Source organism: Pecten maximus, chromosome 8 (assembly GCF_902652985.1).
Source record: "Pecten maximus chromosome 8, xPecMax1.1, whole genome shotgun sequence".
Classification (NCBI taxonomy): domain Eukaryota; kingdom Metazoa; phylum Mollusca; class Bivalvia; order Pectinida; family Pectinidae; genus Pecten; species Pecten maximus.
In genome coordinates, this window is record NC_047022.1 from 29,077,659 (window position 1) to 29,091,367 (window position 13,709).

The 13,709-nt window shown below is 33.8% G+C and overlaps 2 protein-coding genes across 2 annotated transcripts; one reads left to right on the forward strand and one right to left on the reverse strand.

Annotated features, from left to right (window-relative positions):
• Positions 1–1,051: 1,051 nt before the first annotated feature.
• Positions 1,052–3,905, reverse strand: LOC117332378 (beta-1,3-galactosyltransferase 1-like). The gene is made up of 2 exons (XM_033891264.1): positions 3,857–3,905; positions 1,052–2,619 (listed from the first exon to the last, which is right to left on the reverse strand). Exons 1-2 carry the CDS (start codon positions 3,860–3,862, stop codon positions 1,606–1,608), a joined length of 1,020 nt encoding a protein of 339 aa, XP_033747155.1. The 5' UTR covers positions 3,863–3,905; the 3' UTR covers positions 1,052–1,605.
• Positions 3,906–8,090: 4,185 nt separating this feature from the next.
• On the forward strand, positions 8,091–13,245 carry LOC117333100 (fatty acid-binding protein, heart-like). Its single transcript, XM_033892232.1, has 4 exons — positions 8,091–8,212; positions 9,469–9,638; positions 10,540–10,668; positions 10,890–13,245. The coding sequence occupies exons 1-4, from the start codon at positions 8,101–8,103 to the stop codon at positions 10,941–10,943; spliced, it is 465 nt and encodes a 154-aa protein (XP_033748123.1). The 5' UTR covers positions 8,091–8,100; the 3' UTR covers positions 10,944–13,245.
• Positions 13,246–13,709: the final 464 nt, after the last annotated feature.

The window sequence follows — 13,709 nt, forward strand, 5'->3', positions numbered from 1 at the left end:
GTTCAACTCTACCGGATATGATAGCCCAGAGGTTTGGTATGGATTCCTTAAACACTCGTGTTTATATATATTTCTAATGCATTATGCTGCACATGATCAACAGCATATGGTCAGATAACTGGGGAAACTTTGATATATGCGGAACGAAGGTAGGGAAATCGTGCTCAGCCTCTGTATATGCCACAGGTTGTCGTTCAATTGGAATGAGAAAATGGATATAGCCGTTCTCTGCTAACAAACATTTTTATTAAAATGCATATAAGATAGTTATTTCTATTTACAATAAATTACATATAAATCAATTTTCGGCTGTCTTTAAAAAATTCAATCGTATGGCCCGTGTTATAACATGGTTCCTGAGTGGTAGGTCACAATGGATTTAAGTCAGTAAAATTTCGCCTCGCTACGGCGCTCGCATTATCACTAACTTACTGGACCCCCTCCCCTTTCTAAAATCCTGGGTCCGCACCTGGGAAAGATGGTTTTGTCATATTTCTTGAGGATATCTCTGCTGCTGCCTAAACAAGAAAAAAATGAAAATGGATGCTGTTCATATCTTTATTTCACAGAAAGTGGGTTACGGCGCTCGCATTATCACTAAATTACTGGACCCCAATCCCCCACTTTCCAACTCTATTTGATGCTCTCGTACGCTTTTAAGATATTCTTTTTGTCACTTTCTGGATTATTCTGATATTAAGTTAAAAAAATCCATTGTATCAAATTATACATTTATGATACTGAAGCTTGTGTGGTTGTAAGCAATTTTGGTTGAACGGACATACTATTTCATAGGTCAATTCAATATAAAGGAAAACATTTCTCGGAAAAGGAGACGTAAAACAATACTGAATGGGTCGACCCGAACGATCGAAACATCCCATGTTGTTAATTGTACTTACTACTTATGAAGTATAAAGTGTGGTTTGATAGATGCTTTCTTCAATGTTTATTACTATGTGTATACATTGCCGAACATAGACATTTAGCTTCGGCTTTGTAACATCTGCATCCGTTAATTTGTACGTCACCTGTGTATAACGTGAAAAAAAAAAAAAAAAAAAATGCAGCCATATCTGTAAGCTTTATTTAAGGAATGAAATTTATTTTTAAACATTCATGAGGTCATTGAAACATTGGTTCTGGGCCTATTCCATAACTGGCGTTATTCCTAATGGTAACATGTTTTGAACATTTAGGAGAACGTTTCAATATTGGATTATTTAAATATCTAATGGGTCGTGTTTATTTAAAAGAACACGAGACGAAGAAAAATCCGACAGTGGAGAGTACTACTCGTGGAAACATGGTCCCTGACATTACTGCATACTGTGATAAGGCATATTGTGAGTTCATTGGTTTAGATTTCCTGATTGTACTGCAACCGTGTCTTGATTTCCGTTTATCAATTATTTCGGATTTGTATCTATTGGTTTAGTTTTCATGTGTATTTGTTTGGTTTTAACATTAATTATTCCACAACATATGTTGATTTGTCTATTGGTTTTCATTTTCACATTGATTTGGTTTTTTGCTATTTCCGCCGCCCATACAGGAGACATGCTATCTCCTAAATAGACGGTGATTCCATGCCATCAGTGCCATCTAGGAGCTACAGTTTATGTATGGATTGTTAAACTCCAGCCAAATCTGAATGATTTCCTCTGGGGTATTCCTGTGACCAGATATTGCATGTTTGTACGAACATCCTCGAGGGGGGCGATACAGACACGAGAAATCCCAATTGTCAATGATATTAGCTTTTATCCTTTTTCTGCATAAACCAGTTATGTAAACATCTTCAAGCCAAAAGAACGGTTCGAGGAATGTTGATTCGTATAACTTGGTCAAAATATCACCGGAAATGACGTAGCTCGTTCCACTGGTGTAGTATGGGTAAAACCTGTCACGATACATTTGCTCTGAGGTGTACCATTTTGAAGTTTTGTTGCGAATCGGGTTTGATGCCGCGATTCTTTGTCCTATCACAGCATTACGTATCTGAGTGGCGTTTAAGTAGTCGATAAGGTACGGTACATTTACAAACATATCGTCATCAACCTTTAAAAGATAACTTGTCTTTACACAAAATTTACTTGTCCACTTTAACATAAATATAGATTTCAAGGTAAGATTTCTATATGAATCCACAAAGTTATCTTGAACAATATCGTGATAATGCTTGCTCTCATTTAAAATGGCGCGTTGAATTGTCGTATCGTTCGGGTTTCCTATGATAAAAATGAGCTTCACTTTATTGTTATTATGCACGATTGATCCCCAGGTGTTCCGAATAGCATCGCGTTGTTTAAAACCAGACGAGGAAACACAGACTGCAATAAGTAAGAACGTTTCTTCACGCCCCTTACTGCATGTGTCATCTTCTCGAATGATGAATGGTAGTCGATCGTCTGTACTGTGTTGTGTTTGGAAATGAAGTAATTCCTTTGGTTCCTTTAATATAGAAAATGGAGGCTGTTTAGAAATAAGTTTGAAATGGGCGATATCTGTTAGAACCATTGATAGCAGAATGTAGGCAACAGCAGCAAGAATGAACATCCCAATCCAGTAATGGACCATCTTCCGTTTGGTAAGTTTTACTGTCGGCAGACGATCGTTCTGAAAATTAATCAATATCCAGTCAAGTGCGTAACAATTCGATTAAATATACAGCAAGAAGAGGAGTTTCAAGTTTTGTATGAAAGTCATACGGTACGTTGTGTCAATGTATTCAACAAAAAAATGTTTTCAATTAAGTCCTACACTTTGACATTCGCGCACTTCCATCCGGGCTAACAAGCAGGATTAATATCAGGTAATATAAGTTGTTTTCGCATTTTTGTTACATGTTTGATTTCAGTTAAATCGATAATTATAGCGCAAGTTTCATTTGTATTCTTTATAGCACAAAGCACCTGTACACCACAGTAATATATATATAGATTACAATTTAATATTATATCACACTCATTATAATATAACAAAATAATACCTATAACACCCTGACAGTCAAATAAATATGTTTCCGTAACACATCGACTGTAGTGTAGACATATCATTATAAAAAAACATATTTTTCACACTTTTTAATTCGCTAAAATAGTGTCACGTGATTCCCGATAAAAGTCATAGTGACCGACCGTGCAGACAAACTGGTAAAAATGGGGGTTAACAGGATGTTTCATAAAATAGAATAATGAATTACTTCTCCTTGGTATTATACAACAGTGTAAAATATCTTGCACGTTTTTGAAACATGACAAACAATTACCTTAATTGTTAGAATATTAAATTATCGTGAGTAGTAATTGGATGTCTTTGAATGCATTTAATGTATTAGTTTACTTTGGATTGTTTAGTGTTTAAAATATTATGCAAATATAGCTGTTTTAAGAGTCGATACATGGTTTTATCAACCTGAAACAAATATCGACCTATAGTACACTGACAGTATTGTAGACAAAATAATATATACAATGTATATAAACATTGACGATAGTGTAGACACAACAATGTATACATGTACATACAACATTGACGATAGTGTAGACAAAATAATATATATAACACATTGACAGTGTTGTAGACAAAATAATATATATAACACATTGACAGTATTGTAGACAAAATAACACCTAAAACACAGACAATACTGTAAACAAAATAACATCTATAACACATTGGCAATATTGTAAACAAAATAACATCTATAACACATTGGCAATATTGTAACACAAATATGTGTTTGTTTGTTATTAAATAAATTCGTTTGTATATACTTTTAATGCGTGAAATGTTTTTAAAAACAAAATGTAATTATGAATGAACTCATCAACGTGTATATCAATTTACTCACCTCCATTTTTCTTGTTTTAGTTCCAATGGACAGTAAGTAACCTGTGCGCTTAAATCTTAGACCTATATAGTTTACGTGTTACGATATTTATCAGATAGGTATCACCTTGATACAAAATGTTTTCTCTGGAAATCTTTACCAATGATATCAGAGTAACTCCATAATACAATTTCTATCGTCTTTTGTGTCCACAACACGCTACCACTGATACGATTGTACTGGACATCCGCCTGAACGTCAAACCCCAGGGTATAGTTAGTCGACATGTCGATATTAACAATGAATTTAATGACACTGCCAAGATCATGTTTGGACATAAAGACTTTACCACAGTTTGTAAATGACAAGATTCACTTGTACATTACAAAAAAAAACACCTTAAAATCTGAGTTGCTTTCATGAAGAAAATAAAAGAATCCCAGATAGACAACACAACATTTTTCTTTCATCATTTTAATCTTAAGCGATAATACGTATTTATGTGATCAATGAAGTCACCAATACCACATACGTATGTAGGTATACTATTAACATTATCACCAGAAGACTACACCTCCGCCAGATATTTAGCTTGGTTAGATGTGACACAATGCATGTGCTGCCATTATTGTCATTATTAAATCACGTAATGCATTTAAATTGTTTGACATTTGACAAAGAAATAAAAAGGCGACGCATAAAATAACGCCTTACAGTTACCTTATAAAGAAAACAATTTGAAATATATAAATTATAAACAGAAACGGAAAATTCGAAGGGCGGAGGTGTGGTGATTGGTGGAAAATGGGATCTCGAAACATTCGGAATGCGTGCGATTAAATACCGTGACCCACCTTAGAGTCTCCAAAAATGCTAACATAAACTTATCTATTTCCAATAAATGCTATTTTACAATTGATATTGAATCCAAATTTACTGAATTATTATCAAATAGTGCATGCATCTAGAAGCAAATTGTGGTATTGCAGCTTGGGAGCAATTAGCGATAAGTACAGTACATTGGAACAACTGAGTAGAAATTAAACAATCAAATTTTACAGGTAAATATATAAGCCGCATTTTTTTTGCTCGCTAAGGCTCGCCAATTTTGTCTTTTTTTTTTACCCTCGCCAAAATACAACTTATATTTAAAGACACCAACCAGATATTCTCTATATATTAACAAATAAGCCAGAAAATATATAGTGGTCTGACAGTGACACACCAAATATAAGGATAGTGTTTTCCATTACATATTATTTGTAGCTACCTATTGTGTTCATAAAATTTGTATCGTATTATTTGAAATAGTATGTGTTCAATTTATTGTTTCTGGTATGTCTTTAAGTACACACTATGTAGACATACACAAACCCAAATTAAAACATACAAAAATATCATTCAAATAGTAAAGATACCTCTCATTTGAAGAGAGCCATAAACACACAAATAGAGAAAGATATCTGACTTTCAGATCTCCTTTTGCTGTCACTATTTAATTTTTCATTCCATTATTCTTTCTACCAAATGAGATTTTCAGAAATCAAAGAAATGAATTAATTAATCAAAATGTAGGAATGATGTGTGTATGTTTATGTTTGAGTAACCTCCCTTAAATGTTAGTTATATGTATTTTTTTCATTTCAAAGTAAATTTACATATCTAATTTTATATTTATGCGATCCACTTGCCACCTAAGGAGAGAATGTATATAGGCTTGGCCTGTTATTTAATCCTTTTGACTAATACCATCAAATGTCAATAAAATTTGTTGAAATGAAAATGAATTAATTTTGAAAACAAAGTAAGCAATGTATAAACTTGTTAATAATATCATATCAATATTTTAATATTAAAATGTTGAATTGAATCTTTATTATCTTAGATATTATAACATGACAGAGATTTATATTTGTATGTATACATAATTTGGGTGCTGGAATACAGTGTAAGAGCGTGCAATAAATTGTACATGGTATTTTATAACAGAAAAGTATGGGATAATTGAAACTTTATACATTGGTAGTCAGGGTAGGTTTATACAAGTATGCAAGTAGTGAAACCGAAGTCTATCTGAAATAGAATGATGTGGAACATGTATGATATGAGCACAGATTATAGTTAAAGTTACTGAATTGCAAGTTAATTAGCATGCTGCAAATTATAATTCCTATGGACGTGAAAAAGAATCTGTATGACTAAACTATGAATAACAGTTTAACAATGCTATGAAAGTATGAATTGATAACATTTTGTAACTGGACAATTTTATTGTAAATTAAAGGAAAGTATCCTAGCTAGGGGCCCTAGTTGTAACTAGTAAGTGTCGAATCTTTTATCGACACCAGTGTGTGGAGCCAAAACAACCGCCACATGGGATGCTTGCAGGTCATGTCAAAACAAACACTGAACAACACTTGAAACTGAATTTGAGTCGCAAAGGGTATATTGTTTTCGTTAGTATTCTTTCATTCGATACAACTATCTTTTTGCATTAATCGCCACTTTTAAAGAGAACGAATGATTGTTTAAAACTTAATTTGTAAGATATCAGAAGTATGTCATAATGAATTATTCCATAACGGCGAACAGTCTTTAAACAATAACTTTTCGGAAGTCCAGTAATCAACAAGAATATGAACCCGACTATCATATAACATGTCTTTGCCTGAATATTAAGTCCCGAGTCGTGTTAGTGGTCGCAATGGTATCGCATCGTAATGACTGACAGTAAAAGTGTATTATATCAATTTTGGTCAGGCGCTCAAACAGTCACATGATGCAGATTGCTTACACAGTATATTCAGGGACTGAGATTTGTATACTTAGCTTATAAGACGTGTGAGTTTTAGTTCAGTTGGATAGCATTGCATTTCTCAAGTAATCTCTCATTGGTATAGTTAATGACGTGAAAGTGGAGAGTATAGGTCACCTTACTAGCTCAGGCTAGCGAGAATCTCCATTTAGCGTAGTAGTAGGCTGTTTGTCTTGAGAGTGAGAAGCCGTTAGTTCAAATTTAGTGCATCCATCATGTCATGTAGTGTTGACCATTTAGAATGCTGTAATAAATCAAAGCTGGCGCAGTTAACCATAAAAGCGTGATGTGGTTGTGTGCACGTATGTGATAAATGATACGGTAGTATAGACTATAATGGAGTTTTCTATGACAAGCCAAGTTGCCATTTATTCGCGGAGCAATGTTGATCCCTGGTATTTTACCAAATTATATAAGATATCTTATATGTTTATGAGATATCTTATTTAAAGTTTATAAGATGAAATATGTAACATATCTTATACAGTACACTTTTATTTATAAGATACAGTTTTGTAAGATACAATGTTTGTTATATATTATATAAGATATCTGATATAATATATAACATGTCTTATATCTTTCACAAGATATCTTATAAACTTTTCTTTATGAGATATCTTTTAAAGTATATAAGATATCTCATAAAAGATATAAGATATCTTATATAATATATAACGTGATTCTCGTGAAACCGGCAAAACCTAAAAGTTCGAGATTGACTGCTCCATCTATAATGTAAATTCCGTTTTGTTGGAAGACACGCGGAACATACACAATCCACCCTCTGTCGCGACCACGATCGGCTAGACGCGGAGCAGATGTCGTGTTCGAGCAATAATGAATATATTATAAAACTGTTTTAAACCATTATATTATGCAGTTTCCGCTTCATCTCGGCTCCTTCATCGAGAGGAAAGTTCATTATCTCAAATTCAAATCTCGCTCTTTATAAGATGTCTTATAAACGAGTTATATCATATAACTTATATAATTTCCTTTATAAGATATCTAATATAATATATAAGATATCTCATATAATACATAAGATATCTTATTTAATTTTCTTTATAAGATATCTTATATCTTTAATGATATATCTCATTTATTATATAAGATATCTTATATATAATTTGGTAAAATCCTGGATCAACGTTGCTCCGTGAATAAATGACATCTTGGCTTGCCATAATTTTCACTATTTTTTCTTGCATCATGGATACTATATCTTGTAGATGTACATTGTAATAGCAGTTAAATCTGTCATATTTGTTATAAATCATAAACTTGGTAAGAAAATAAATGCAGTGCCTTGTTTATTGCCTTGCGGGTCATATAGGCCTAAGTAAGGACGAGTTGAAATCGTGGAAATTCTTATTATAAGTGGACAGGGAGATCACCCTCTTTGGGCCCCACAGAACATAAACATCCGTGCTTAGGTAGATACAAGATGGCTGACGCACCAGACGTATCGGCTGATTTAGAGGCGATCAAAAAGAAGTTTTCCGGCAAATGGAAGCTTAGAAACAGTGAGGGACTGGACGAATATCTCAAATTTATAGGTATGCTGTTATCAGTGAAAGTATGCGTACCATTTTGGCCGAGTTCAGTCAACTTTCGGTTTTGTATGTCGTACCATATGACACGTGATCGGAGCCGTGTTATATATAGGTATCGACGACGTTTTACTGGTGTATTGCTGTATACACACCGTGGTCCGCTATACTGGTTTATAAACATGACCTGCTGTGATATGCAACCACCTACGTGTAGCCACTATTCAATTTACACTCCATAGTCACATAATGTCAGGAAATAGGACGCTATCGTTATATCATGTAAAGACATTTCTTTAACCATTTCTTTCTCTTTAAAGCTTTTACAATGCATTGCTTACTTATATGGGTCTATACAAGTTACTGTGTATCTAGTGTGGTTATACACTGTATGTGTAAGTACACATTACTATAATATCATAAAACGGAATGGGAGAAATTTTGCTTATTGGCCAATATTTAGTGGATATAACAATACAAATGTAGCTGTAGCCGGTCATCTTTCGGGCATGTTTTGCATCTATTTATCACAAATGATATCATAGTTAGAAACATAATTTCTGCCATACTTCACACAGAATCTCCAGAAAGACACTAAGCACTCCCCACCGGGTAGATAGAGGACAAGAAAAGGGTTTCGTGATGATTATATAGGGTTTTGTGATAATTATATAGGGTTTTGTGATATTATATAGGGTTTGGTGATGATTATATAGGGGTTTTGTGATGATTATACAGGGTTTGGTGATGATAATATAGTGTTTTGTGATGATTATATAGGGGTTTTGTGATGATTATATAGGGTTTTGTGATAATTATATAGGGTTTGGTAATGATAATATAGGGGTTTGTGATGGTTATATAGTGTTTTGTGATGATTATATAGTGTTTTGTGATGATTATCAAATCAATATTAGCTCTAATGGATCTAATTCAAAATTTGTTTTGAAAAGTGTTAATATTTTGTGTGTCTTAAGTACAATCCTTTTAAAGTCCTTACATTGTTTGACGCATACCTTAAAATATACCATCGGACGGTTAAATGCGATTTTTGTTCAACTGCTGGTTCTAAGACATACACGAAAGAGGAGCTATAACCAAACGTGATAACCAACTGCTTGGTTGCGATTGTCCATTGTCATTGGCTAGTTATAACAGCTAGATATGGCGTCCTTCTTGAATCAATAAATAATAGTTGTGATAAAAGAAAACCGTTTTATGTTGCACTAACGTTTTGATATTGTTGTCCGATTAATTTCCAGGTTTAAACTTCGTGTTCAGAAAGGTTGCCACAGCAGCTAGTTGTACCGTGGACATTTCTGTAGAGGAAGACAAAATCCGCTTAATCACCCATGGACCCAAGACCTCTAACGACGTCTTCAATCTCAACACGGAATTGGAGGACACGGATCCTGTAGGCAATGAAATGACGGTACGCATATCTCGAACGTTATAATGAACGATGTGAAAGGGGAATAGGTTCCTTGGAGGTCATTGTATATTCTGACCTAAAGTTATTTGATTGTTTAAGGACCAAACATTGAAGGTAAGCATGTCGTTTTTACTGCAGAATGAGTTTAAGGAATATTATAATTCATCATACAGCTGTTTGTCCTTCCAAGACTATTCAGTGATGTTAGGGACATCATATAGCTGTTTGTCCTTCTAGGACTCATCAGTGATGTTAGGAATATTATACAGCTGTTTGTCCTTTTAAGACTAGTGACAGTAATGTTAGGAACATTATACAGCTGTTTGTCCTTCTAAGACTAGTTAGTGATGTTATGGACATTGTAAAGCTGTTTGTCTAAGGACTCGTCAATGATGTTAGGGACATATCATACAGCTGTTTTCCATCTAGGTCCTGTCAGTGATGCTGAAGCTAAACGTGAAAATATAAAAGAGGAGACAAGAAAAGATATGTTTTATTAACCAAGCAAATACCAGCATTCCAATACAATCGCAACATGTCGAGAGAATGAAATCGAGATGTTCCGATTGGATTTCAACCACGCTGTTCTTCATTTCAAACCTGAATAGTGGGACCGTATCTTACTTCATAGAAAAGTGTAACACGCATTCGTCTATTAGCTGTAGTCAGGTTACCTGTGTGTTTTCTATAAATGTTTCATTTCACATTATTTCAAATAAAAGTATTAAAAGACGAACGAAAATATTAAATCAATGTTAATGAGACGTAGTAACAAGATAATATTATTAGGATTGATGTGTTTATGGGAAAGATGAGGATACAATGCAAGTGCAGTAACAGTAGTATGCGTATTGGGTTTATTTTATCATCTCATTCTCGTCTATTTCTATTGACTACACAGGCTGTAGTGACTTTTGAGGGTGGTAACTTAGTAACCAACTCCAAACCGAGAAATAAATCCAAGGCGAAGGAGACAAAAGTCACTAGGGAAATCATCAAAGGGGATGATGGGAAGGATGAGATGATTATGGTAAGTGAAGGTCACTCAAATATATTTGATAGTACATTAAATATATGTGCTTTATAACAGCATTATGTTGTGTTGAAATTGTTATTTATTTCAGATTTCAAAAACATTTCAATCTCATTATTTGATAATAGTTTGATCAACACATTATTTAATGATCTGAGAACAAAACTAACAATTTGTTGATACTTGCCTGATATTTGCGAATAATTTTTGTTATACAGACAGTGAATGCTGGGACATTGGTGATGAAGAGGTTCTTTGTTAAACAACCATGATTAATGATATACAGATGTGAATATCCCCTTTTGTATGGGTATTAGCAGCAAAAATGTCAGGAATAAAGGATATCGAACCTGTTAAAATTCTGAATGTCGGATCTAAATTATAGCATTAAAACAACACATACTGACTAGTTTGATTAAGGTGGTTTATGTAGATAGATGCTGAGTACGTGTTGAGATGGGTATTTCTTTGGCACATAAAGGGCTGCAACAATTAAAACTATACATATGCCTGAATCCCATTCTGTGGTGCTCTGATATATTTCCACGCCGCTGAACCTTCATTCAGTGTACATGGCAACCCGACAATGGTTGTCGTTATCATTGTTATACACTTTAGTGTACCTGGTAACCATGGTTGTCTTTGTTAATGTTATTCTCCTGCGTGTACCTGGTAACCCGACAATGGTTGTCTTAAACATTGTTAAACACCTAAGTGTACCTAGTAACCATGGTTGTCTTTATCATTGTTAAACACCTTTCTGTACCTGGTAAACATGGTTGTCTTTATCAATGTTATTCTCCTGAGTGTATCTCGTAAACATGGTTGTTTTAATCATTGTTATACACGTGAGTTTACCGGGTAACCATGGTTGTCTTCATCATTGTTATACACGTGAGTTTACCTGGTAACCATGGTTGTCTTTATCATTGTTATACACGTGAGTTTACCTGGTAACCATGGTTGTTTTAATCATTGTTATACACGTGGGTGTACCTGGTAACCATGGTTGTCTTATCATTGTTAAACACCTGAGTGTACATGCAAACCATGGTTGTCTTTATCGTTGTTATGCACCTAAATGTACATAGTAACCATGGTTGTCTTTATCATTGTTAAACACCTTTGTGTACCTGGTAAACATGGTTGTCTTTATCAATGTTATTCTCCCGAGTGTATCTCGTAAACATGGTTGTTTTAATCATTGTTATTTACGTGAGTTTACCTGGTAACCATGGTTGTTTTTATCATTGTTATACACGTGAGTTTACCTGGTAACCATGGTCGTCTTTATCATTGTTATGCACGTGAGTTTACCTGGTAACCATGGTTGTTTTAATCATTGTTATACACGTGAGTTTACCTGGTAACCATGGTTGTCTTTATCATTGTTAAACACCTGAGTGTACCTGGTAACCATGGTTGTCTTTATCATTGTTATACACATGAGAATTATCAAGGAAACGCGATGTGACCTCCGGTGTACTGGAAGTACTATTGCAAGTTCGAATTCGACCTCCTCGCCGAAAGGATTCGCTTTGCAAAAATACATGGCATCACAGTGCATCATCTGTCTGAGAGAAACGGCACAAAGTCGGGTCATCAAATTCTAGTGATGTGGGGAAATTTCCACAATGAACACAAAGATCATAGCATAATGAGAGTGCAGTACGGTTATTGAATTGTGTCAGTATATATAAAAAATCTTTCCACTCAACCGAATTTCTTTTTCCTATCACTATTCACTATTCTTTGTATGGAGGAAGGTAATTGACATTTGAATATGAATCATATTAATTTCATGTTTTGCGGATTTTGTCTTTGATGTGTTTCTCATTTTATGAGTTGTTTTTTGACAATTAACATTTTCTCTCTTTTATATGTTTATCTACATATTTAACACAGATCTTCTATTGTTATATTTTTATACTTAACATTCCAATTGTTTATCTCTGAATAATTCAAATTATTCTGAAGCGTCTGGCTTTCTATTTCTGGGACACGGGTAAGTTTGGAAAGGGAGGAATTATATCAGTTTAAAAATCAGTGGACAAAACTATGAATATAATATACTTTTTGTTTATTTGGAAGGTTTTTCGTTTTCGTTTCATCACCATTTGCCCTATTTTAAAGATTTTGTATGAATACTCACGTTGATTCTGCAAGTTGACTTGTAAAGTGGTTTTGTTTATAAAAAAAATTGAGTTTTACTTGTGGTATTGCCGACTGTTGACGGGGCCATGCTCTCCTATAGTTAATGAGGGGAGCTTAGAATAAGTACGGCAGACAGCTTATCCGAGTCATACCAGTACTGGATGAGGGGGTGCACACTTAGTCATATTCTACACTTTTATTTTGCATAATATAGTGTCAACAGGGTTCATAGATAAGTTATCGTGTTAATTCTATGATGTGTCATCATTTCCTTATACGACGATTTTATTTAAAATAATTGGGTATATTACTAAAAGGCTTAAATCTTTGTAAGCTTTACATATATTATAGTAGTTAGTTTTAATCTTACATTATTTGATTCCTCTTTTATTCACAAATAAAACCTATTTTCTGAAATTCGACGTGTGTACTTTTTGTTATTAATCGAAATCTTTAAAATCAATGGTTTCCTTGAAATACCCTTTCTGCATCATGGAATGGTTGTGAAGAATCTTCATATTGATCAATTATATTATTGGTTTTAGACTGATCAGTTGCTCAGGTTATATACAAAACTAATTAAGCTTAATTTCTATTAGAAACAACACAGTAAACGCTTAAAGAAAATTCTGCTCTGAGAGTGGCACACTTTAATTTCAATCGTGTCATCTGCTTCAAATTTCTTTTTCGGTATGTTTCCTTGCTGACATCCGATTCGTACTAAAATATTGATTTAATGACCTCTCTGTTATTGGGATATAATTTTACAACGCCACCAATTGTTACGTATCACTTGTTTCTATTTAATCGCATTTTGTCAAATTTAACTAAAATTCTAAATGTCCAAAGGTAATACTGGTTTTCCCATTTCTTTGACGTTCTTC

Excerpts from the sequence above, each read along its gene's own strand:
- LOC117333100 (XM_033892232.1), top strand. The coding sequence starts at position 8,101 with ATGGCTGACGCACCAGACGTATCGGCTGATTTAGAGGCGATCAAAAAG. Across the intron at positions 8,213-9,468 it reads CGAATATCTCAAATTTATAG|GTTTAAACTTCGTGTTCAGA; the intron begins GTATGCTGTTAT and ends ATTAATTTCCAG. Across the intron at positions 10,669-10,889 it reads GGAAGGATGAGATGATTATG|ACAGTGAATGCTGGGACATT; the intron begins GTAAGTGAAGGT and ends TTTGTTATACAG.